At 45.3% G+C, this 27,195-nt stretch overlaps 2 protein-coding genes across 2 annotated transcripts in view; both read right to left on the bottom strand.

Moving 5' to 3' along the window:
* TM9SF3 (transmembrane 9 superfamily member 3) overlaps window positions 1-1,082 on the bottom strand; it is a 60,854-nt gene extending 59,772 nt beyond the window's left edge. The window contains exon 1 of the mRNA XM_061162272.1: window positions 890-1,082. Within this exon, the coding sequence (XP_061018255.1) occupies window positions 890-985 (96 nt within the window). The 5' untranslated portion in view covers window positions 986-1,082. The remainder of the gene's footprint in view (window positions 1-889) is intronic.
* Window positions 1,083-6,354: 5,272 nt separating this feature from the next.
* The window catches only part of PIK3AP1 (phosphoinositide-3-kinase adaptor protein 1), a 115,190-nt gene continuing 94,349 nt past the window's right edge, over window positions 6,355-27,195 (bottom strand). Inside the window, exons 13-17 of the mRNA XM_061162274.1 lie at window positions 26,534-26,606; window positions 21,695-21,850; window positions 17,010-17,080; window positions 16,028-16,146; window positions 6,355-9,340 (exon numbers count right to left, since the gene is read on the bottom strand). Coding sequence (XP_061018257.1) covers window positions 9,283-9,340; window positions 16,028-16,146; window positions 17,010-17,080; window positions 21,695-21,850; window positions 26,534-26,606 — 477 coding nt within the window. The 3' untranslated portion in view covers window positions 6,355-9,282. The remainder of the gene's footprint in view (window positions 9,341-16,027; window positions 16,147-17,009; window positions 17,081-21,694; window positions 21,851-26,533; window positions 26,607-27,195) is intronic.

A 27,195-nucleotide genomic window follows, 5' to 3' on the forward strand; every position in this document is an offset into this window, starting at 1 on the left:
TCTAATTTACATGACTTTACTGCCCTGCTCACACCTACCATTACGAAAGCCACTGAATTACATTCCTAAGTGAAAGTCACAAGAGTCGTTAATATCCAAGCTTTAACGTTGAAAATGCCAATTAAACGAACAGTCGACGATTTTAGGCTAAATGCAAAGCCGACTGTTCCCAGCAAGACAAGAGGGCAACTTAAGACCCTGCACAATCAGAAGCTGCCCTAGAGACCACTGGGACGCGAGCCTCATCTCGGGGCCAGAAGAGGTAAGGAGAAAGTTACAAGGCCTCCAAGGCGGATGCCGGTGGCTGAGCGCCTGTACACGTGTAAAGTGCTCTTCACCTCAAGTTTATCAAGGTTGTCCCCACGCCAGGGTTAGATTCCGGTTTGGGCAGGAGGGGGAAATCAAGTCCGGTGAGCACCATTAAGTGGTGGATATTTCCTGATTAGGGTATGACGAGTAATACGTGGTGCATCCATCTTCCGCCGTGTCGTAGCCCCCCAGCAGCACGGGCGCAGCTCCCTTCCCTGGGGGACACCAGCCCCGAGACTGGCTGCCTGCGGCCCCCACTGCCGCGGCCAAATGAGCCCCGACCCTCAGACTCCACTTCTTTCCCGGCTCCCGGGGCCCCGGGACTCAGAGGTTCGGCGCCATTTAGGTCCGGGTTGGGGAAAGGAGGCCCAGGCACTCGAGAGTGGAGTCCTGTCCCGGTAGCACACGGAAATGCCTCCTCCCCGCTCCCGGGGTTCCTGCTCCGCCAGGCCCAACCGGAAGGCGGCCGCGGGGCTCGGCCGGACAGCCGAGCCGTCCAGGCCGCGCCGGGCCTGCCGAGGCGGCGGGCCGCGGAGAGCGGGCGGAGGCGGCCGCGCCGGCAGGGAGCGCTTCTTCTCACCGTGTGCTCGTGCTCGTCCGCCCGGGCCCGGGGCAGCAGCAGCAGTAACAGCGCGGCGGCCGCCGCCACGCCGGGAGCGCCCGGCAGCGGCCTCATCCTCCGCGCTCCCACCGGCCCGGCGCCGGCCCACCGACTCCTCCTCCGCCGCCGCCTCCGCCGCGGCCGATTCGCATCCACGGGGCGCGGACAGACGCACGGGGCCCGGGCCCAGCCGCTGGCTCCTCCGCGCCGCCGCCGTCACCGCCCGCTCCGGAGCCTCCCCCGCCCCCCGCGCCTCCCTGCCTCTTCCTCTGACTCAGCCACGTCATCCGGCCACCCCGGCACACGCCGGAAGTGCCTCGCGACGCGGGGCCGCAACCGCCGCCGGCCGCCCCGCCCGGGAGGCGCGAGTCCGTGGCCGCTGAGGGCCGCCCGAGGGTCCGGCCGGTCCACCCGCCGGCTCCCAAGGTTGGCGGCACGCATACTGGCCCCAGCCTCGCGCCCCTCCCGGCTGCCTGGCCCTCAGCGCAGGGCCGAAGCCGCCTCTGTTCTAGTTGTGCGACCTGGGTCAAAACGCCCAACTGTTCCTGGCCTCATTTTCCTCGGCTGTGAAGTGGAGTGATAGTCTGACCTGCCCCGTCTCGCTTGCGGGAATCAGATCGAAGAACCCACACAGGCGCTCGGCTCCCGCCGAGAATGAATCACCAGCTCCATAATCGTCATTAAGGGAGATTGCTAAACTGGTGCCGGGTTGGACGAGTGTGATAAAATCCCTGAATATTTTTGAACATCTATTCAATCTTTTTAAAATTCTTGTTAGTTTATTTGTTGAATCGCCCGTCCACAGATAGAAACACCTCTTAGAATCTAAGCTTCTCTCCTAAGCAGAGATCCTGTTCACTGACATGTACTAGAACGGTGTCAGGCCCATTGTGGAAACTCGAAAGTTATTTGTCAAATATATACCTGAATATACAACTGCACAGTCCTCTAAGCCAAACATCTGGACCCCGGAGTCGAGTTGTCTCTATCACCCATCAGCAGTCAACAAGTTCTAGCATTTGTTATCTTAGAAATATCTAAAGAATTAATTTTTCCTCTCCCCTCCTAGTAACAGCCAGTTGTCTACACCTCCCTCACCATGTATTGCAACAACCTCCTAACAGGATCCTTTTTACCGGTCTTCCTTACCTATTTATCCTCCCCAACAGGTACCAGAGGGATTCTTCTATAAAGAAACCTGACTGTATCACTGCCTTGCTTAAAATACTCCTTGTATATTGTTTACATAAATCAAGAAATCACAGCTAATGTTTTCATCTGCCAGGCACTATTCTGAGCACTTCACATGTATTGACTCCAATCCTTAGGCAACGGGCACTGTTTGTTCATTTTACAGAAATGGTAACAGAAGCACAGAGGGGTTAAGTAGTTACTGAAGGACTTGATCCAAGCATCTAACTTCAGAATCAGTCTTTTGTTTTTAATATTTATTTTTATTTATGTATTATTTGGCTGTATTCGGTCTTCATTGCGGCACTTGGTTTTTTTATTTGCAGCATATGAACACTTAGTTGTGGCACGTGGGATTTAGTTCCCCGACCAGGGATCGAACCTGAGCCCCCTGCATTGGGGGTGTGGAGTCTTAGCCATTGAACCACCAAGAAAGCCCCAGAATCATTATTTCTTACTACTTATGGACCGCCATCCATACAATCATTTTAAGAAATGAAGTAGACTTGTATACACTGGCATGGAATGATAGCCAAGAGACAATTTTAAGTGAAAAAATTTGCAAGTATAGATTAATTCCATTTTGAATTATATTAGTCTAACCACAGAAAATAATCTGAAAGATTATGACTCAAACCATTAACAGTGTACATGACTGCCAATATTTGAGTGTTTTATACAGTGGGTATGTGCTATCTGTGTAATTAGAAAAAAAATTCCTTCCTAAAGCATAATCCTATTAGCATGCAACTGAGGAATCAGTTCCCAATTTATCTCCTCAGCTTTACCTCCCACTGATCTCTGCTCAGGCTGAAAGTGAAAGTGACATGGGTCTTTGCGACCTCATGGACAGTAACCTGCAGCAGGCTCCTCTGTCCATGGGATTTTCTAGGCAAGAGTACTGGAGTGGGTTGCCATTTGCTTCTCCAGGGAATCTTCCCGACCCAGGGATCGAACCCAGGTCTCCCGCATTGTAGACAGGCGCTTTACCATCTGAGCCAGCAGGAAAGTCCTGCTGTCTGCTCAGACTACATCCCTGTATTTCCCAAATACAACAGATTCTTTTATACCTCTGTACCTTTGCTCTTGTTTTTTTAATTTTTATTGCAGATAGTTGATTTACAATGTTATATTAGTTTTTGCTGTACAGCAAAGTGAATCGGTTGTATATACACATTCATCCACTCTTTTTTAGATTCTTCAATGTTCCCTTTGCCTATAATGGAAACGAATGGACAACCTTTATTTACTCATTTTCCTGGCCTAAATGAATGACCTCTTCAGTGAAACCTTGCATGATGCCCTCAGGAAGTTAAGTATCCCTTCTTCAGGATTCCAGCTGCATTTATGTCATTAAATAATTTATGTCATAATTACCATAGTCTCACATCCTCTTCTATACTGCATTCTGACCCTTTTTGATGGCATCCACTACCATTTGTTTATATCTGTCCCAGCTGTTGGGACAGTGCTTGTCACATCATAGACATTCAATAACTATTTACTGAAGACATACATAAGTGAAAAGTCAAATAGCACAGAAGCACTTAAAGAACACTTTCCAAATAGTCTAAGAGGCATCACAAAGGCAGTACCTGATTAATTGCTGAATGAATCATACACCAGTAATTGCAACAGAAGTCAGAGGAGGTGTCTTATCCATCTTTGTATATCCCTCAGAGCACCTAGCACTGTGACTTGCTCATAGTGTAAGCTCAGTGAATGCTCCGTGAATGAATAATCACAGCTCTTGAATCAAGTGATGATGGGCAATTGAAGAATAAGCAGTATAAGTGCTGAATTAAGATGGATGAGTAATTTCTTGGTTAACATCCATCACCAGCCTCCACAGATCTGAGGCATTAAGCATTTGCTCCGTATCGTCAGGAGCACTAGGTTGGCGATTGCTTGAGGGTGGGGATAACAGGGCTTCCCTGGCGGCTCAGACTGTAAAAAAATCTGCCCATAATGCAGGAGACTCAGGTTCAATCTCTGGGTTGGGAAGGTCCCCTGGAGAAGGAAATGGCAGCCCACTCCAGTATTCTTGCCGGGAGAATTCCATGGACAGAGGAGCTTGGCGGGCTACAGTCCATGGGGGTCACAAAGAGTTGTACACAACTGAGTGAGGGAGGACACAAGAAAAAGTATTCATTTGAGGAGTGTAGACTTAGAACTAGGAAACGCTACACACATAACAGACAACAGGCGTAACAGTGTACAAAAAAAGAATTGCACAAAATGTGACCAACAGTGCAAATGTTCAAAAGGCAATATGAACAATGAGCAAGAAGAGAAAAGCAGACCCTGTTTTGGCAGCATATTTGGTAAAGTTTAATGAGGGAAAGAGCATGTAGGGCCATTAATGCAAAGAGTGTTTATTGAACATCTGTTATGTGCCAGGAACTCTGGTAGGTACAAGGAAATGATGATAAATAGCTTTAGGTGTTAAAAGTCTGATAACGAGTAGGCTTGGGAAGAAGGAATAGGAGATAAAGTAATTAGAGGAAAAGGAATATGGCTTCAAAGATTTTTGGAGCCTGATGACCTCAAGGCTCAAAAATCACTAGTGCTAGTCTTCCCTGGTGGTCCAGTGGTTAAGACTCTGCCTTGCAACGCAGTGGACACCAGTTCGATCCCTGGTCTGGGAAGATCCCACATGCCATGGGGCAACTAAGCCCACGCACCACTTAATTTCTAACCCTGTGCTCTGGAGCCTGCAAGCCGCAGCTACTGAAGCCATGTGCCTAGAGCCTGTGCTCTCCAACAAGAGAAGCCGCCACAATAAGAAGTCCACACACAATAACTAGAGAGTATCCCCCGCTCTCCACAGAGAAGGCCCATGCACAGCAACAAAGATCCAAACAAAGCACAGCAAAAAATAAATAAATTTAAAAAAAAATCATTAGTACTCAAGGGCACCATCAAAATCAGGGTTGTTCTGCCAAACTGGGGACTGAAAAACATTGATAAATCTTATTTCATCAGTTTCTTCATCTAGATTTATGACCTCATTCCCTGACACCAAAAATATTGAGGGGGAAAATGCCAGTGAAAGGCCCATACCCATATATCACTCAGTCGTGTCCGACTCTGTGACCCAGTGGACTGTAGCCCACCAGGCTCCTCCATCCATGGGATTCTCCAGGCAAGAATACTGGAGTGGGTTGCCATTTCCTCCTCCAGGGGGTCTTCCTGACCCAGGGATCGAACTCAGGTCTCCCGCATTGCAGGGTGGGACTTTAACCTCTGAGCCACCAGGGAAGCCCAGTGAAAGGCAACCCCTCCCAAATGGTTGTAAAACCTCTTTTTTTCTGGTCCTTCTAATAAGGCTCAATTGGTTAAAGAGTTTATGACTACCGAATGATCCAGAAAACCACAGTTTCAATCTTTTATTTTTGGTAAACATGACCATCAGAAGTTTTGGTCTATAGATGACAAAATATCTTCTGATTTCCATCCTCAGCTACCTTTTCTTTGAAATTCTATTTCTTCTTTCTACTTTGTTATGTTTGTCTTGCTAGTAATCTACTTTTCTATTGCTATTTTTCACCTTCTGCCTCTACCTTTTCTGTTCTAGCTGAAATGTTCTAGATACTGAGGAACTTTATAATTGTTCTGAATTCTTTCTTTAGGAAGCAATCACTTAAAACATTTGGTTCTTAGACTAAAGAACAACTGAGGCTATTATAAGTTATAATATTATAAGTTGTATTATAATACAACTATGTTCCCATTTTACTGTTTCTCATACATTTCTTTTAACTGATCTGTCATACCAATAATAGAGGGCATGGAATAGGAGCTGTCACATAATAAGACCCCTTGCTAACTAGGTGGTCACTGCAGTATGGTGGTCTCCTTCCTTCTTCAGAATGCGTGATTCCTCACTCCTAGCCTTAGTCCTAAATTTACAGAGTTGAAGGGACTTAGGTTATTACTAAACACAAAACGTTTTATTTCACAGATGATGGGTAGTCAAGGTAGGTGAATTCATCAAGTCAGCAGCAGTCCAAAATAAAATTGTTTTCCTGACTTCCAAGCCAGTGTTCCTTCCCTGCATCATGCTAACTCTTACTGCATGGCTAGCTAAGACATTTTAAATGGGCTTTGGCAGGCTAGCCAGGGAACCCACGATTTATTACAGTTTTTATGAGAAAACTAATTCTGAGTTGTGCTCAGAATTCAGAATACATCTTTCAACCTCCTACTCATCCTCTTACCTCTCTGGTGAACATAGTATCTGGCCACAGGAATGAATAGAGAAGACCATTTTTTATTCTTAATAACTTATTATACTTGCAAACGAATAGAACACAATTTGTTTATCAAACCAAAGCAAATATTTATACAGTCAGAGTCCTCAAAATTGAGGATCAATTTTTAGGATGAATCTTCTAGAGATATCCAAATTAGCTACTTGTCTTCTTTGGAAATAAGTCCGTTACTAATGCTTCCTCAGCCAACCAGTTGCAAAACCACACAGTATTCTTTGAAAGACAAGCACAGAAAACCAACTTACTTCCTGGAGCAAATGGGAGAGGAATCTAAAAATCCCAGCTATTGAGGTAATGTAGGGTGGACTAGGATCCCTGTTTTTTAATAACAAAGAAAGACAAAAGGAGGGGGAAAGAGTAGGTAGCTTAGCTTGATGAGAAAAATATTCATTGAAGTCATTTACATACTATTACTTTACCTAATTATGGCAAAGCCTTAGGGATTATTCACATCATTAAATATGTCAAGTTAAATTATTCGATTGTAATACAAACCTCCTGTTTAGAGTCTCTCAGTATTCATACTTTGTTGCTCATATAGTTGGGTTATCTGCTCACAGGTTTTAACATAAGATGAAGGAACAGTGCTGGACTGGGAACTGGAGGACAAAGTACCCTGCACAGTTAGAGGCAAAGGCATTGGCGGTGATTATGACTAACAGCTTCACTGTCTATTGAGCCAGTTTATAACATCTTGGGGAAGGAGAGGCATCCTATAAGGAACTTTTTAACCATCTCTTTGGATACCTAGTTACAATTTAGTTTCTGATTCTCATTGTACTTAAATTCATGGTTTTGTTACATTCTGTATTCCTAAAAATGTATACTAAGGTTGAGTGTGTAGAAATTGAGTAAATTTAAATTATAATGAGTGGTTCTGTTTCTGGAGAATGAAAAATTTCACCCCATCATTTAGAGATATTCCTTGATAACATGGTCCCCATGCTTCATACAAATTTTTCATTTCCTCCTTTTACACACAATCATTGTGGATGTTCAGTGAACATTCAATGAGGATTTAAAACTTGCCATTTTTGACTTGGCACTCCTGATCATTTGAGGCCACATCTCAAGTGTGCCACATTTATGAAACCCAGATTTCTCATAAGTACTTTCAATTTTATGTTTTCCACTTATTTTCCTACAAGAATAAAATGCCATACAATATTCCAATATTACACAGTGATGTGCATACCAAGATGGTAACACCATTGGCTAGCAGTAGGTTTTGTCATGTGACTGATCTAAATGTTTATTTATCAACGAATCTAAAAAAAATTAAATTTGTCATCCAAAAGGAGGCTTAGAGGCATTAAATATTTTTAAAAGTATAGCTTTATCAAGATCAAGCATGCTTAAAATAGAGACTGTCTATAAATAAGAGGAATACCAGTCTCATACTTCTTGTTCTTTTATCTCATATTTCCTTATTTCTCCCAGATAAGTGACAAGGAGAGTAAAGGGACCATTCCAAAACAGCTACTGTGTGCCAGGAATTGCGGTAGGTAATTTGCACAAATACTCTCTTCAAGGCCAGTGACAATAGTGTATTTTATGTCAGGGAAAAAAAGAAAAACAAAACCCCAAGATCCCAGAAGCTGTTAACTTCACTCAATCATTGTTTGCTGAACTGAGGAATTCACCTGAAAAAGAATCATTAATCATTAGAAGAGGACTCAATAAAACTGTACTTAAACGGATCTTTAATAGTATAGTTTTTATATCTTTGTGTGGGATGGAGAATAATTTCATGGAGAACCATCAGATTTCTGATAATTTTTAAAGAAATGGGTCTGATACTAATTTTACTGTATATTTAAGCATCAAATTAAAGACCTGTGTTTTCAAGGTAGATTTATATGCTAAGGACTCAAAATTAATGATATGCCTAAGGCTCTACATTCTCTGCACAGATTTCCCAAACCTGGTGTTAATAACAAGCTTATAGTAAAACAGAGGACTATCTCTGTTTTAAGTTCTTCCTTCTTCTTCTGACCCCTCAGCAAAGTGAAAGTCAAGGATTCCCCCTGTCTCCTATGGCCAGAACTAAGATCTATAAAGGATGCAGAGCAATAAGTGGAGTCCCTGGCATGCCAAGCTTTTGGTTTCCAACCATTTTTAGATGTTCTTTGGCAAGCATACTGAATTATAAATGCCCCAAATACTTGATAGTCCCATACCTGGGAGATATGGAAAAAGGAAACTTCTAAAAGGTCAATAGTCACTGAACACATTTCTACATCTGGGCATCTTTTGACTGGCCATTTGGATATGGGAAGTGTGATGACCTGGAATCAGCGGGTCCAGATTCTAGACCCACCTCTTCCTCTAACCAACTGAGTACTCTTGCCCCAGGCTTCAGTGAAATTAGACTTTCCTTCTATCTAAAAGGAGTTAGGACTAATCCCTCTCTAAAGTCCCTTTGAGTTTGCTGTATGTGACCAGCCCTGGCATTTAAACACCCTTCTGAAGCTACAGAAAAGCTGAAGAATCATTTAAAAATTAGGTACTGTAAGTCTTAAATCATAACCACAGAAGTTAGATTGGACTAGCAAACAAGTAAGACCTAATATAAGTGCATTTCTGTAAAATCACTTGTGCATTTCTGATCAATCTTCTCAGGCTCCTGACATGTCAAATTAGTCCAGTTCCAATTAAGTTGTCATCCTCTTGGTAAATAAGGATATGGGTCAATAGATGATGGTGAATGAAGTTCTTAGTTTTTTGATTCTTTGTGCCTTAATAATATCTTCTTCAAGGTAAGCCCAAACCAGCAGGGCCACAACAATATCAGTGATGAGAGTGAGTCTTAAGGTCAGCGGTCAGGCCATAAAACTCAACATGAAGACTGAGGCTGAAAACTGCAAGTCTCCAAGTCTGGAAGGAGGTAGCCTTTAAGAGGTGGAATCAGCGACCTCTGGGTGGAACAGGTGGAGGAGGATGGAAGGTCTCCCTGGTTGGAGGCCTGAAATGAAAGACAAAGCAATTATGATCAAACAGATTTGATGAACTACTTTTTAGGAATCCATGATTTGTTGCAAACTTGGTATACTATGCAAAGGATACATCCTTCAATTAATAAAACTGGAGACACATACAGACCTTTCAGTGGCATACATGCTCATCTGTGGATTGCAATCCTAGCCAACAATAATCACTCTGGGTGGGGGGCTTTGAAAAATACCAGTTCTCAGGCTCAATCCCAGACCTATTCTATCATAACCTCTGGAGGATAAGGCTCAAGCATGACAACATGTAAACAGTGTTAAACAGTGTTCCTCCTTCAACCAGTTGTATTAACCATGTGGTTTATTTTGTGAAGCTTTGACATCCGGGTCCTGGTTGATCCTGGTAGGCCTGCCCCTCTGAGGGTAAGCTAATTCCTCTAAACAGCCTGCAGTTTGCACACATTTCACATGCAAACTAACCAATCCAGAGTCCATATCCCAATCACCTCCAGTACTAGGACTCTTAAAGTCCAGGCCTCTATCCACCTGCCCTAATCACCCCAGGGCCAGGTGCCAGGCAACTGGAGACAGCCCCTGAGCCCAAGAGCCTGCAGAAATTACTCAAACTAGCCAATCCTAAATCTGCCTAGCCTGCCTCACTGGTTCCTTCCTGCAGAACCCACAAGAAAAGTTCCTGCCCATCTTTCTCCACTCCCTGCCCTTTCTCCTGCCTACACCTGGGGCTTTCCTGTGTGTCCCGCCCCAGCATAATGTGCCCGCCTCCTCTTGAGATCTAGGAGTATAACAAACGACCTATTCAATGGCAATTGTCTCCTGATATGCTGACCTTGCCACACCTAAATAATAATAAAATCTATATTTTAAAACTCCAGTGATTCAAATATGCAGCCAGGCAGCAGACACACTGCAGTAGGGAGATCCCTTGAGACAGGACTTAAGAATTTCTAAAGTCAGCTTCTCACAACTATTTCTACTTGGGATCACTCAGTGTTGTCTCAACTCCACATCCGCTTTCCTAGAGGCCTCCCTCCACATTAGCCTAGATGGCTTTTGAACAATGCTAAACGACACTCCAGATAGACCTGGTGCAATGTATTTACAAGACGTTCAACAATCGAGATGGTATTTCCATAAGTGTGCTGTAAAACCAATATTTAATTCTTTTGGAAGCAAGTCAATAAGTCAAGAAAGGGCGCTTTGTCAAGTGTTGTAATTGAACTGTGCTACCCTGGAACTGCATACTTGGTTGAATGAATCGATGGGTAAATATTTATCAAATGTCTCTTGAATGCAAGTTTTGCGTAGGTCAAGGAAATGATAAAGGAGTTGGGAAAAGACGGGCCATCTCAGAAGGCAGAGAGGGAGGCAGAAGTAGAAAAGAATAACAACAGATAGCCTCAAGAGGTCCTACAGTGGCACCTGGGAGTAGATGGTTTTGTGTGGTTGTCTCTTTATCCAGAGAAAACAGACAGTCTCCTTCCATTGCCCCAACCTGCCCTATGAACCGTGAGCTTACGGTTCATGACCGTGAGCTTCAGGAGAAAGCTGAAGAACCCTCGGGTGTTACCAGTTATCACCTAAGTGAGCTAAGGCTGGCTTGATGGTTTCTTTCCTTCCTCTCAACAAACATATATCTATAATGCATTAACCTCTGGTGTGGGATATAACAGTAAGTAAAGTGGGTATTGATCCCACCCTCAAAGTGCTAAGACTATAATGGATGAGACAGACAATAGGGAAAGTCAGTGCACTGTACCAAATGTTTTGTTAGGGGACGTTCGTAACCTATGAACACATGGCAGAGGCATTCATGCACACATCTGAAGGACAAGGTCAACAAGTTCAAACTTCTCTGTTTCTCATCTGCCAGACAGAGGTAAAGATGCCCACACCGGAGTAATGTGTGCCGTGTGGAGATGACAGGTGGAAGACGGAGAGCACTTTCTGGCTTAAGAGTAGCTTTACTCAAGAGGTAAAGCTAATAATTTTATTATTTGTGGTTAAAGACCTGTTCTTGGACCTTTTCCCCATGTATGCCCCATGAGCCTTACATTTTACCGTCCATCACAAAGAGAGGCACGATTCCCTCCTGGTCACTCTTCCTCTGTTGACCCACTCTGCAGTTGAGCAGGTCTGCAAGCAAATCTGGAGAAGGAAATGGCAACCCACTCCAGTACTCTTGCCTGGATATTTCTGTGGACAGAGGAGCCTGGTGGGCTGCTGTCTATGGGGTCGCACAGAGTCGGACACGACTGAAGCAACTTAGCGGCAGCAACAAGCAAACCATTTCCGTATTTCTTTCTGATGAACAGCCCAGCTAAGGATTGGAAGCCCTGTCTTTGGGAATGGATTTGTGACTATAGACATAGCAGAACCACGGAAGTAAAGTGTATCAAATCAGAACTGAGGGGCAGTCTGTGGGGAAACAGCCTCCAAGGACACTGGGAAGCTGGAGTTAGAAACAGGATTGTCCAGTCCAGAGACCTGGGCACTGGTTGCCTTCTCCTCTGTGTTGAGGAGATAACTCTGGTTCAAGAACCCAGCAATCTTAATGTTGGTTAACATTCTTTTAAAGCAGGTCTGTTATTTAGACAGTATGCTTTTGTATGATCACAACATTGTTAAAAAATATTTTTAAGCTTCCCTATTAGTAAATAGCCTCAGGTCCAAGTCCCCTTACTCTCTGACCACTCCCCCTGCTCCTGCCTAGGGATTCCACAGATATCTTTACAAGTGAAAGTCGCTCAGTCGTGCTTGACTCTTTGCGACCCCGTGGACTATACAGTCCATGGAATTCTCCAAGCCAGAATACTGGAGTGGGTAGCCTTTCCCTTCTCCAGGGGATCTTCCCAACCTGGGGATCGAACCCAGGTCTCCCACATTGCAGGCGGATTCTTTACCAGCTGAGCCACCAGGGAAGTCCAGGCAGCTAAAAGATTAACTCTTGGTACTCCAGGAGGCCTTCAGAAATATGTTCTGATCTGTCAGCACCTAGGCTGTGCCTTCAAGGGGAGTGCACAGAATGTTGTGCTGGGCTCATTGTGCTCAGTTGTGTCTGACTCTTTGCAACCCCATGGACCATAGCCTACCAGGCTCCTCTGTCCATGGAATTTTCTAGGCAAGAATCCTGGAGTGGGTTGCCATTTCCTTCTCAAGGGGATCTTCCCCACCCAGGGGTCGAACCCGCATCTCTTGCTTCTCCTGCATTGGCAGGAGGATTTTTTTTACCACTGCACCACCTGGGAAGCCCATAGTGATTGGCAAAATCACTAGTAAACAGCAAAACATATTCAAAAACAAAGGGGCAATGTCTCAGCAAGATATTGGCTTTTTTTTTTCTCTACTGGCAGGACTTTATACCTATGAAGAATGTGACACTGTCAGCTGCCCACTCTGTGGGAACTGCAAGGGAAACGCCATACAAGGATATAATGCATCTGCTCCTGTTCATGTCACCATCTGCCTTCCCTAACTTTGAAGTCTGTTGGGAACTTACAGCCAGTGGGAATGTGAAGCTTCTTTCTACTGATCTGTAACCCACCTGCACTGTGGTACACGACTTGATGGCTAGCTGTCAACCCAACCAGTACCAATCTATCATCTGCCCATTCACTTACTTGCATGATAAATATTTGCTAAGTTCCTAGCATGTGCCAACTACTGAGTTAACTCCATATTGCACTGGGGAGAGTAGAAAAAACTTTTTTAATCAAAACAATCTTTATCATTTTGAGGTTTACCATCTACTTGGGGAGATAGATAGCAAACAAGGGCCATGTGGAGTGAGTTATAATAGAGGTATTTGGGGAACACAGAAGGTTCACACTGCAGAGGAACATCAGGGGAGGCTTCAAAGAAGAGGTGAGGTTTCGACAGAGTCCTAAAGAATGTGTAGGAATCTTCTAGGCAGAGATTGGAAAGGAGTAGGAAGACAGCATTCTAGGCAAAAGGAACAGATTGGGCAAAGACTGTACAAAATGGCACAGCTCACTAGGAATGCTTAAGGGGTGGAATATCAATGAATACAGGAGAGAGATGGGACTTAGGGCTACAGCATGCTAAAAAATACAGAAGTAAATGCAAGGCTTTTATGTCAGGAAGTGACATCATCAGCTATTTCTGTTCTAGAAAGTGCACTCTTGTGCAGTGTGGAGGAGGGACTGACTGGAGGCAGGGAGGTAAATGCAGGGATGAACTTAGGCATGGGCAGATGGAGAGGAGGGGGTGGAGCTGAGAGTTTCGAGGGCAGCAGAATGAACAGAGCCTGGGGAGCTGCAAAGGAGCAATGGAGGCTGCCTCCGGGGTTAGGGACTTGGGGAAGAAAGAGAAGTGTGTCATGTCTCTGGCTGGGAAGTCATGAGAAGAAGGCAGTTCAGGGCAGAGGAAGGCAGGTGGGATGATGAGTTCAGTTTTTGCACCCATGTTTGAGATCTCTGGGACCCCTGGTGAGGTCCCCAGTGAAAAGCAGGAAATAGAAGGCCAAGGTAGAGATGGAGATGGACTTGGAGCTGACAGTTCAAGCTCTGGGGACAGCATGCAGAGTGAGGATAGGAAGGGACCAGGACTGGAGACAGTGATGAGCGGGATGTGCTGTTTGGGGAAGGCAAGTTCAGGAGAACATAAAGGGGGAAGAGTTGCCAGTTCCCAGATCTGGAAGTGAAGTGAAGAATATTCAGTCAGCCTCCCCTCTTATCCATCAGTGGGTCAAGCATTCAGGACAAAGGCCCATGTTATTTGTTGCTCAAACATCCCCTCATTTTATTATGAACATTATATACAGTTTCAGAACAACTGCATCTTTTCCAATCTTCACACGAAAAATGCACCCAAACCCTTTTTCTATCAATTACAGATTTCTTTGTAAACACCATTTCTTTAGTCAAATGTTTTTTCCTCTTTTTTCTCTCCCTATCTTTATCACAACATGCTTCCAGAATCTCCCAAACAATTCAACTGCCATCTCTCTTTACACATTAAATGCATCCCCGTTTCCAGTCTTTAATTTCTGGAATCCACTTCCCTAGTTGTTTTCTCTCCTGCAGACAAAGTTCCACAGAGTCTTTGAAGTTCTACATTCAAGACTGACATACTTTTTAATCTTGGAACAATTAGATAACTCCCTCCTTACCTTCAAGAATAAAAGGTCTTAGATCTTAGATCTCCCATGACACCCGGACCTCCTTGGACATGTATAACACAATGACTAAACAACTGGCACACCTAGGTTTATCACACAGATAAAGTCTCCATCCAGTCTCAAGCCCCAGTCTCTATCTCTGCAAAATGGGATAACTCTAAACATCTACCACTTGAAGTTGTGGAGAGAATTAAATGAGTTAATGCATTTAGCGAGTTTACCAGAATGCTCGGCACATAGTAAGTGCCAATAAATACAAGCCTTTATTACCATAACTGCTCTCCATAAACATCCCTCCCCAATCACCAACTATATATAATTTTCAAGTAACAGAACATAATGCAGATTCAGCAGACAGGACTAGATTATCACTAAAGTTCCTTCTAGGGCTAATGCTCTAATATGTGACCTCTAGTCTATAACAGAGAAACATGTTTGGTGAGTGTGAAGCATTTTGGGACTGTGGGAGGTTTTTGTAGCAAGTGTTAGTACGTGAATGTTGCCAGGAACACACAGAAAAGCCTCAACAGCAAAGACAGAAATGGAGAGATCCTCAGTGCAGAGTCAGCTGCTCTTTCCAGAAAAACAGAAGAAAAACCTCCCTGTGGCACTTTCTCAACAAATCTCACTGATGAGGTTCATTTGAGTTAAAAGATTCAAGATGTAAAAAAAAAAAAAAAAAAGAAAACAAACAAAAAAACCTAGTTAATCACCCTTTACCCACACACTGTATTTTAGACATCAAAGAATTAAACTCCTAAGACAAACCTAGGCTTTTATTCCCAAAGGTTCCTTTCTGCCTTAGCAGACAGTTACACAAGCTAGCTTTGACCACCTTTTCAGTGATTCCATAAGACCTTAAAAGGGTTCCTGCCAGAAACCAGAACACAAACATACATCAGAGCCCCATAAGTCAGTGACACTCTTTTGTCTAATGCCCAGCCTCCAATCTCCATAGGCTCATCCTTCTGTATAAAGAATCACACAGACAGTTGTGCTCTTATTTAGGGCCAGAAACTCAATCCTTACAACTCTGTGAGGAAGTCCATTTATTACCTCCATTTACTGGACACAGAAATAAAGTCTCATGAAAGTTAAACAATTCATCCATGGACACAAGTGGCTGCCGGGGTCTTCCCAGGTGATGCTTTCCCACTACCACACCATACTGCCTCTCACCTGCATTTTCATCCCCAATTCCTTCTTATCTCCTGGTCCTCCAGAAGCACTGTCCCGCAATACCACCAAGGGAATTAATTATTCAGGAGCTGAATTCTAGCGAAACAGATTTAAAAAAATATGCAAAATGTTGACCTTTCCCAGTGTATTTCACTGACAAAATATTGAATTTGTTCCTTAGAGTCTGCAACTGCATAAAGCATCACTTAAGTGAATGAAGAGTCCACGTTGAAATGTGTCCAAAGTATGCAGTTCAGTGAGCTTAGCTCTGTACTCACTCTTAGGTCACCTTAGATGTCCCCAGACCCTACTCTGCCCTGAGACTCAACGAGTGAGGAAAAAAAGGTTCTGTCAGCTTCCTTGTTACCTCTGTGAGGCGGCTCGGGGTGGCACCCTGGGGGGCCTCTCAAGGGGCACGGTGGGCATGCTGTCCACTTGTGAGGGGCCTGGACTACGACTCCTGGTAACCTCGGGGGCTTCATTATCCTACAGCAAAAAAAAAAAAAAAAGAGAGAGAGAAGGCTGAAAATGACATTAAGCAGCAGCACAGAGGGACAGAGCCACCCCACAAGCTCCTCCGCTCTCCCCAGGCTTCGGCGGAAGGCTACTCACTGATGGAAAATCTACCCAGCAACACCGGGGGCAGTTTTCCACCGACTCTGACAACCAGGGTCACAGAAGAGACAATGGGACCTGAGTTATTGATATTATTAGTGATCTGAGCTTGCCTTCCTTGCTGCCCCGCGTGATTTGTGGGGACCAAAGAGTGTGTGGCCTAAGGGTGATGTCGGAGGGGGGGGGGGGGGGAGGACACAGGCCACCAGCCCCGGCTCTGCATGCCTGCCGCTCCTGACCCAGGCCCAGAAAGGTGACCCCACCGCCCCTGGATTCCCGGATACTCACCCAGGTCCCTCTCACAGACGCCCCTTTTGGTTTAATCCTCTCCCTCCTTTCTTCCCTCCCTTCCTTTCTTTCTTCACCTCTTTTTATTGATGGGAAATCAATATAACATAAAACGATCATTTTAAAGTGAACAATCAGTGCCATTCAGTACGTTCACAATATCGTGCAACCACCATCTCTGTCTAGTCCCCGGACATTTCCCCGACACCCCCTAAAGGAAACGCTGTATCCCTTAGGCAGTTTCTCCCCATTTCCCCTATCCCCAGCCCTGGTAACCACCAACCTCCTATCTCAATGGATCTACCTATTCTGGACGTCTCATATAAATGGAGTCCCACAATGGGTGACCTTTTGTGTTTGGCTTCTCTTTCTTGGATTTCTCTTTCCTGCAGTGAAATGACCCCTTAGACAAAGACCTGTGAGGGTAGGGGTGCCCCAGCTCTCACCTCGTTGTCCCCCTCCATCCCGCTGCTCACACTGAGGAGGCTCCGAGTGCTGGACCGGTTACTCGCGCTGCCTGAAGGGCACAAACAGAGTCAGCTGGACTGTGCAGCTCTCGAGATGAGGTAAAAGGCAAAAATCTAGCACTTACTGATAGAAACAGTACATCAGCTGTGAATACGGGATTCTTCAAACTGCTGCTATCTAATAACATACCATGTTATTAGAGTTCAGTTTTTCTTTCAGCATAAAAACGGGTTATCTTTTTATGACCACTTTTTGCTTCCTAGCTACCATTTACGGAGAGCTCACCCCAGGTTACATGCTTTAAAAGCATGACTGCATTTAATCCCTAGGAAAACCTTATCTGATACTAGTGCTTTGATTTGACAGACTAGGAAGCAGAGATGCTCTATTTCTCGCCTGTTCAGTGGTGTTTCTTAAATCTGCAAACAAAGTTGGTTACTAAAGTTTTTTACCTATTTAGGAATTACACGTGCAAGTATCACACGTATATGCATACCTTCTAAAAGGGGGCCAGTGTGACGCAAAACAAAGCACAAAGCACAAAGTCAGAAGTATAATTTACACACCAGATAGGAACTTTGACTGTGTGAGTTCAGCTGCTTAGAGATGTAAGCTGAGGATGTATCACCTAAATTACTGAAACAGCATTATCCAGTTGAGTTTTCTGGAAATGTTCTGTTGTGTGCTGTTCAGTTTGGTAGCTGATGTGACACAGAGCAGCTGAGGAACTGAATTTTAAATTTTACTTCATTTTAATGAACAGATTTACATAGTCACCTGCAGTTATGGGCTACTGTACTTGACAGGACAGCATTAGAACAAGCTCAAGGACGTGATGGTCTGGCAGTGAAGAAGGAAGGTTAACAGTTAATCAACTAAAACTTTGACTTTTATTTTTCCAATATATCCTGTTACCAGTATTGCCAGCACTTAGGCTTAGCTGAATGTTCACTCAAAATAGCTACTTATATTAGTTTATAGGTAAATTGTCTTAGTTTTGACTTCATTATGGCATCAACTTTGACCTAATTAATTTAGATACCAGCTTGACAAAAGCAGGTTGAGATTATAATTTTGGATTATTTCTTGGAGGCAGATTTTTAAATTTAAGATAATGTGTCAAAATATTTCTAGAAACCAGGGGATTCAGAGTTTGTTTCAGAGTTAAGGACCACACGACCCTGTCTCTATCTACCTAGTTACCCACATATAACACTGTTCGCTCAGCTAGAACATCCTTTCCTTCCCACTTCCCCAGCCCACTCCATCCACAAATTTGAAACCTCCTCAGGCTCCAACGCTCAGGACAAATGCTATCAAAACCTTTCCTGATTCCCCCAAATGGAAGTAACCCCTCCTGTGCATGGGCTTCCATCCCTGTGGGGACAAGCCTCCCACGTCATTCATCACTGTTCATCTTATTCCTTTACAACAAACCAGACTCCTTCCAAAGATGATCTGCTGGGAGGGAGCAAAAAGGTGTCCAGGAGCTGATTCTAGGATCCTGGAAATTCATATCCACCAGCTCCCACTATCCTTTCCCTTGGTGTTGTTGAATTTTTAATCTCCAGTGCTTGACTTTGAACTCTCACTCCTGGTTTATCTGCCCTGGCCCTCTCCCTTCTCCAAGGCCGATGACCTGGTTGGCCCCAACCCACCTGGATGGCACCGTTGGTAGGAGGTTCTGGCCCTGGCCCCCCATCACATTCACTCTTGTTGGGGGAAGGGGCAGTGCCCATGCCTTGCCAGGCTTCTGTCACCAGGGAAGTAGGATCAGACAAGCCTATAACTTGTACTCTTTTTACACTTTCTCTCCTCCATTATAAGCTCCCAGAGGACAGACCCTGTTTCTTTTTCAGCTTTATGTCTCTAGTGTACAGTCTAGCTTCATATGCACAGAGAAGTCCTCAATATTGATGGAGGTATGAATGAGAGAAAAAAATGATCATGTATATGACTCTTAAGAAACTTGAATCAGGCAAACTAGAAGAAGCTCAATGGTCTTCCTGTAATGAAACTTTTGTTCTCTTAAACATAACACTAATATCTTGTGCTTAAAATTTTAGATATAACTAGATTTAACCTGAAACTGTTTTCCAATAGTTTCCAAGAGATGACAGCTGCAGCACAATAAAATAGTGCTGTTTTTAGGGCATGGTTCTGGGGCTTGAAGGGCTGCTGGTGGCTCAGAGCGGGACTATCTTCATTCTCTCTCCTTGCCCTGTGAACTATCTCTCTCTGGAAGGAAATATGCCCCCAGTGTTGAGTACACAGAAAGATCTGTATGTGAATCCCAGATCCTCTGCTTAATTGTCAAGTGACCCAGGATTAGATGCTTAACCAATGTCTCTGTTTCCTGATCTCACAGCACTATTGTATAGAATGAGATCGTATGATAACATGCTTGGTACAGAGCCTGTAAGAGCAAGCATTTAATTAACTATAGCAGCTATCATCATCATCATCATCAATTTCAAGATGGCAGATTATCTATTAGTGACTCAAGGACCCCACCTCCAGTATCCACACCTTTGTACTGCCTCCTCCTCATCTCCTTCTTGGCTTAGCCATGGGACTCACTTTGGCCAATATGACATTATCAAGTGTGATGTAAGGCAAAGCTTGATAAGCACTTGCACACCGGGGCTTGTTTTTCTGGAATGCTCCCTTTATGGATCTTGTTACCACACAAGAAGTTCAGGCTATTGAATTAGAGGCCATATATAGAGAGGCCCTGAAGAATGAGAGGCCATCATGGATGCTCCAGTCCATGCCAAGCTTACAGCTGAGTACAGTTGCACAAGTGACCCCAACTGACCACATGGGGCAGAGGTGAACCATCCCTACTGACTCTTGGCCAAGTTTAGAATCAGGCATAAATAAATGATTATGTTTCAAGCCATTGCATTTTTGGATAGTTTGTTACACAGCAATAGATAACTAAATAACAGGGACCGGATGCAATCTACAGCCACAGAGTAAAATAAAACCTTCTGGTCTGTCATTTAATAACATTTTCTTACCCAATTAGCTAGCGATCCCTGGGCAGTAAACCACCACACAAGGTAAAAAGCAGAATTTATGCTTTCCATTCTATTCTCACTCCAAGGTAACTCAAAGTAAAACATACAGATAAAATAGTTTAAATGAATCCAAACCTGAAATGAGTATTCTGCGTTTATCTTGTTAAATTTCCCCTTCCCTTACCCCAGAAAGCCCTGCATTCACCCCCAGAGTGTCTACACCACTTCTTTCCTCCACAACACATCTAAGATGGGCTGCCTGCCCCTTGCTTCCTCTGCCATCTGTGATCGCTGGGAAAATCTCTTCCATTTCTGAACTTGTCAGAATTCGCTGATTTGCCTCAAGGGGGTAGTATATATTATTAACCTCATTATGTAAGGGGAGATTTTCTTCTCTATCAAGTCTAGACTTAACATTGCTGTGTGATATGCTTTGGGTATGTTTCAACAGGTAACAGTGGCAGAGGGAAGAGCTGGGTTCTACTCCTATTGCCATTGACTGGCTGTGGGACCTGGGGCAAAATTCTTTCCCTTTCTGGGTTACAAATACTCTGCTAATTAAGTAAGGAGGAGGAACAGTTCAGAGGCTCTTGACCTAAGTCCACGGATGGGCAAAATTGTGTGTGTGTGTGTGAACACGTGCAAGTGTATTTTTATATAGGGAAGACATTTAGAGCATATGTCAGATTCTCAAAGGGGTTTGTGGTACAGAAAAGATAAAGAAGCCCTGGGTTAGATGAGCTTCCAGCTCCTACCTCCACATGGCGGTCTTCCACCTGACATTTAAGGAGAAATATTAGGTCATGAAATTCAGCTTGTCTCTTGCTCTTTTATTTTTTCCCCCTAGCCACCTTTGTTAACACTGAAATGTATGAAAGCAGGGAAACTCAATCTATTTGGTTTGTGAAGCTGGTGTGTCTGAAGTCAGTGAACATTGCCCTGGATCCGGAAACAAAGCCCCAGCTCCTGCCGCACATCAGTGGGTATTGTCTGTTGCAATCAGACTCCTATTCAAGCTCTCAAGCCAAAAGGAAGACATTTCCAAATCAGATCCTCAATTGCCTATACAGTTGGAATTCTCAAATCTGAATCCACTGTTACCTAATGTTTTTGACTCTGTGCCCTTTCCTTTCCCTGACCACGGCTGAAGCAAAAAGGAGAGTAAGCAAGGGTCTTGACCCTGATCCAGTCCTGCCTGAGTTCAAAATCCAAGTGCTACCCCTTGGTGGCTATTTAACCTAGAGGAAGGCACTAAGCTGCCTGTTTCCTCCTCAGTAAATAGAGGTGATAGTACCTATCCTGCAGAGTGATTAAATCAGAGAATCTGTGGAAGAGGCTTAGCATATAGTAAATGCCCAATAAATATTAACCAGTATTATTACTAGGGTTTTTCATTTATAAAAGTGATAGAGTAATAATTATCACGCAATCTGCCTTCCGGGGATATTTGTGTAAAGGGTCTTCTGTGCCCTAAAAAAAAGGCAAACCTCACAGGCTAAATGTCCCTCATTTCTTTCACCTGCTAGGCCCAAACCAGGCTCCAGTTAAGATCTTCTGGGCTCATCATAGAGCATGTTTCCAAGACCCAAAGGCACCTGCTGGAGTCCAGCTGTGAAGGCGCCTGGGGGCCACCTGCTTACTTGCTGTGCTGGAGGTACTGTCTGTTTTCCAGTCTCCTCGTCTTAGCTCTGTCCTTGGGGGAAAGATGCTTTTCCTGGGGCCACTTTCATAGACTCCATACTCCACTTTCCCAGGCAGGTGCTGTGAGTGCCGAATTGGGACTGTGATCTCCAAGTCTGGAATTAGAGAGAAAGGGATCAGCTTTAAGGAACCGGGATGCCAGTTACCAAACTGCGAAGCTGCTTCCTCTCTACCTGCCTCCTTCCCCTGAACCTGGAGGGGAGAGGAAGGAGAGGAGGGGAAGAGGGGAGGGGAAGGAAAGGAGGGGAAGAGGGGAGGGGAAGGAGAGGAGGGGAGGGGAAGGAGGGTGGGGACCCTGCCCAATTCGGCACCGAAGCTCCGCAGAACCATGCGTGGCAATCACTGACAGAAGGTTGGCTAGGGGAATGCTGGAAAGGGCAGAGAAGTGCTTTTGCATCAGGTGACAGAAAGAATGTGCAATTAGGGAAAGGTTGGTAGCTCAGACTGTAAAGAATTCATCTGCTGTGCAGCAGACTGGGGTTCAATCCCTGGGTCAGGAAGGTGCCCTGGAGAAGGGAATGGCCACCCACTCCAGTATTCTTGCCTGGAGAATTTAATGGACAGAGGAGCCTGACGGGCTATAGTCCATGGGGTTGCAAGGAGTTAGACACGACTGAGAGACTAACATGTTCGTGGGTGCCCCAGCTCTGCCACTCGCCAACTGTGGAACTTGAGTTAGTCAGCCAACCATTCTGATTTCTTCCTTTTCTAAGGAGCGGTTACGAATGCCATTGATTATAATACTAGGTTATCCTGCATGTCATGCATAGTTCCAAGAGCCTCCATACTCTTAGCTTCTTCAGTACTCCAACACCCATGAAATAAATACTATTGTCAGCATGCTCAATAGAAACTAAGGTATAGAGACGTGAAGTAGCATGTCCCAAGTCCCTGTCAAGCAGCCGGTAAGTGAGATAGCTGGAATGTGAACCCAGGCTCCAAAGTCCAGGCCCTTAAGCACTCAGACTGCCTCCCATACGGAGGGTGGGTGGTCCACAATGACAGTAATGATCCAGAGAATTTATGGCAAGAGGTCCATAAGGTCCAAAAAGATTTTGTGACTTGCAAGGCTGATCAGTGGTTTGAGACCACACAGATTCAGCAAGATAATTCCTTTGTCCTGCAAAGCATTAACCTGGCCTCTTCACTGGCTTAGCCCGACCAGTGACTGGTCTTTCTTCCCCGCCCCCCGCCGCCCCCCACCCTGGGGATTTCCACCCCTGGTTGCTATGAGCAGAGAACAACTCCAGCTGACAAGTAGAACAAAGTATCTGTGGGTGCCCAACCCAGCTTCCTCCCCAGGGAAGTGTGAAAGCCAGCTGAGCTCCTGTCACAGCACTCCCCATGAGGCCCCAGACCTTCCCAAGTCTCAGGGCAGAGACTCTAGGAAGAGGTGTAAGCGTGGGTGCGCTTTTGGGTATGTGTACCCTTCATCTCAAGGAACTACTTCTTCCTCTGCCTTCCCTCTGCTAGGGAGCAGGTGTGGCAGGAAGGGAGTGTGGCACCTGCCAAAGCCAGAGGTCTGCCAAGAAAGGTGAACGTGTAAACTAGCACAGCAGGGAAGAGCGGGGGTGAGGATGGGGTGGATGGAGCGTGTGCTCAACATTCTGCATGGAGAGTATTAAAACAGCGGATTGCTGGCTTGCATGGGCTCGAACTTGCCTCATTCTAGAGACCCTGATCCCAAGGGTAGTGTGTGGTCCTAACTTTCCAGACCTCTGTGTAACACAGATCTTTTTCACATCCTTAGCCTCTTTTGGTTATAACTGAGCAGTGGGAGCACCCATCCACTTGGGTGCCCAAGCTTGGAAATGTGTGGGCAGAGACTAGTCAGTGAACCCACACATAGGTGTGAACCCACAGTGTCTCAGAGCCCAAACAAGTAACACATTTCTCCCCCTCAGCTTTGACTGAGGTTTTTAATGACAATCTTCTCAAGGTAAATTCGTGACTGCTTAATTCACTTCAATGAATCAGTTTTCAGCTCACAACCAGTTCAAGGAAAGGTAAGTAAAATACAGAGGAAAGAAGTTGGGAGTCAAAGTTCAAAAAAATCAAGAAGGACCAGTCTAAATGTCCACAAAATTCTGATATTCTTTGAACAGAGGAACACTGTCAGGAAAAATAATTATCATCACTATACTGGGAAGCACTTTTCCCAAAGTGCATTCACATGTGCTAATATTCCTCCTCCAAACTTTGCTACTCTGATAAGTGGGCTTTTCTGATGTTTCAGTAGTAAAGAACTCTCCGGCCAATGCAGGAGATGCGGGTGTGATGCCTGGGTCAGGAAGATCCCCTGGAGAAGGAAACAGCAAACCCACTCCAATATTCTTGCCTGGGAAACCCCACAGACAGAGGAGCCTGGCAAGCTACAGTCCATGGGGCCACAAAGAGTTGGACACAATTTAGTGACTAAACAACAACAACTCTGTTAAGCAGATAAACCGGGTGTGACCACAGATGGGGAAACTGAGGCATGAAGTGGTTAATGGAAAAGTCTTGGATCATGAAATGATTTGGAGACAAAGCTGGGATCAGAACCCAGGCTTCCTGGGACCCAGCCTGCTCCTCCAGGTCCCGCCCTGCACTGACCACAGACACACCCAGAACACAAATATTGGTATTCTTCTCTGTGGGGCCAGGGCATTCAGTAAGTCCTGAGCCAGCCAGCCCTCTTCTGACTTCCTACACTATCAGTGCTCTGCACTGTCTCAGTGAGAGCAAACCAACTTCCAGGGCTGAGAACAGACCGGCGAGTTATGAACAGACTGTTACTTCTTAATCGTCCTTGGTCTTTTAACCCAAATTAAAGAAGAATCATCATTGTTTTTCTTTTCTAAGGCAAATGAAGTTTCCAAATGAATAGAGTCAGTCCTTGAGTGGGGTGGCTTCCATTCCTGGAAAAGATTGTTCAAGCAGAAATGCCATTCATCAGCCCTAATTCTCCTATAGGTCAATGTTATCCTGTGTGGACAATTTTCAAATGTTTTTTTGTTTTTTGTAAAGCAGAATTCTTTCCTCTAAAGAAAACAGAAGCTCAAAATGGAAACAGATTTTTTTGTAAAGGAGTTGCAATGGTTGAAGCAGAGTAAGGGGCCCCAAGTCCGGTCGCATTCTTAATCTACCCCCTACCCCATCCCTAACTGCCACCCTGTTCCTACCTGCTACCCTACAAGCATGGAGGCACCAGCCACAAATGATGCCTTTGCTTCGGCAGATGCTCTGATGCCCGGGGGCCTCGCCAGGTAGCACAGGGTCCAGCTTCCACCCGCATGAGCTTTCTCTGGGAGCCAGATTCCAAACCCCCATCTCCCAGCAGGCCTCACCCAAAGACACAGGAGCTGGTGCCTAAATGCCCCATGGGAAAGATAACCATTCCAGAGTGTTCTCCGTGGACAACTAGCATCTGTGCGGAGATGAAGCTGCAGTCTCCATGGTGCTAACTGCAGGCTGCTGGCCACCTTTTCTTCCTCTCTCACTTCCCCACCCCCTACCGTGCTCCCCAGGATCACCTCCCAAATCAGCTGTGGGGGTGTGTGCTTAGTAGCTCAGTTGTGTCCAACTCTTTGCAACCCCATGGACTGTGGTCCAACAGGCTCCTTGGGGATTCTCCAGGCAAGAATACTGGAGTGGGTTGCCATGCCCTCCTCCAGGGGATCTTCCCAATGGAGGGATAGAATCCAGGTCTCCCACATTGCAGGTGGATTCTTTACCGACTGAGCCACCAAGGAAGCTCCCACATGCCCTGCCAAATCACAGCTTTTTTGACACTACGTATATTTAAAAGCTTGAAATGTTTCATTCAGTCAAGTCGTCTTCTTCTTTTTTTTTTTTTTCAGCCATGTTGTGCAGATTGTGGGATCTTAGTCCCCTGACCAGGGCTCAAACCCATGACCTTCTACAGTGAAAGCATGGAGTCCTAACCACTGGACCACCAGGGATGTCCCATGGTTCATGTGCTCTAGTTTTAAAAAGCACCTCCGCCCTCTGCCACCAGGTACCCTGCTGTCTGACCCTAGGATGAATACAGCTCTTGAACTAGATTTTCTTCCTCCTCTCCTTTGTCCTCTTCCCAACCAGAAGGCAGACAAGTATGAGTGTGGCTAGTGGCAGCACACATTTAAAACCTCGTCACCCAAGCAGGAGTCTGAGGATGACCCCTCTGACCTTCTGCCCACTCCTTGCCCAGGGATGGTGGTGCCACATGGGTAGCACCTGGAGAAGAGAGGGTCAAGGGGAGCAGAGGGTTCTCAGTGCACACAACTGGAATCCATGGCCCTGCTATTGGACCTCCACTACACATGGCAGGAGCTCTGCTGCACCTGAGATCCGGGCTTCCAAAGCAGCATGTGGTGTGGACACTGATGACACAGTAGACCTGCTTGAACCAGATACTGACGATACATGAATGGGACTTTCTCCTTTCTCTGCCCAGAGAAACATGTCTTCCTAAATGCCAAGGGGAGAGTCAGGTGCCTGGGAGAAAGCATTATCGTCCTCTTTCATGGGAGGAGGGAATCATACAGAGTTCAAGCCTTCCTTTCTTTCATTTGCTGACGTGCCTTATGTGCCAGCCAGGTACTAGATTTACAGAATTAACAAGACAAAGTTGTTCCAAAAGACCTTACAGCCTACTGGGGGACCCAGATCTATAAAGAGGGTGACAGGTGCTGGGCAAGTGGTCTGCCCATTCAGGCCCCAGCAGAAAAGAGAGTCAAGGAAAACAGACCATAGCAAAGTCCCCCAGCGTGCAGCAGCCCCGGGAAGCCACATACCTGTCTGCTTTCCTGATTTTTGCTTCTCTCTCTGTCTTCGGGTGATGCTATCTCTTAGTCGTTTAAGATTTTCCTGGAAAAATTTAGTTTGTTTTTAAAAATATACACCAGAATTATACCCTCTAGGCATTAGAGATTCTTTCTGATTTTATGACATTTGCAAGATATATCACATTGCAATAACATTTCCAACATGCAAATGAGGCTGAGTGCATTTGTAATCAGCTCCTGGAGAAATTCAAGTCCTCTTAGAAGCTATGCCTGAAGAGAAGACGTCTTGTCCACAGCAAAGGGTCTCCCCTCCTCTCTGGTTCCCAGTTCCTTCCCAGTCTCATAACCCACCCCCACCTTGTATGCCCCTTAGACAGGCCAATCTCCTACCTGCTACCTACAAGCTCTCCACCCTCATTCCCACCTCTGAGACCGTGTTCTCGCACATTCCCCCGACCTGATTCCATGACTCTGTTCCAAGTCTGGATCAAGGCCCACCTTCTAAACCACCTCCCCCGACACCAGACTGTCCCATGCCCTGTGGCACTGGGTTATGATGCCTTGCCGAGTGTGTGTGTGTGTGTGTGTGTGTGTGTGTGTGTGTGTGTAGTCTCTTCAGAGGCACTGTGAGCTCTTAAAGGGCAAGAGACCAGCTCTTGCACCTTCCTGTA

The sequence above is a fragment of the Dama dama genome, chromosome 15 (assembly GCF_033118175.1).
Source record: "Dama dama isolate Ldn47 chromosome 15, ASM3311817v1, whole genome shotgun sequence".
Taxonomy (NCBI): domain Eukaryota; kingdom Metazoa; phylum Chordata; class Mammalia; order Artiodactyla; family Cervidae; genus Dama; species Dama dama.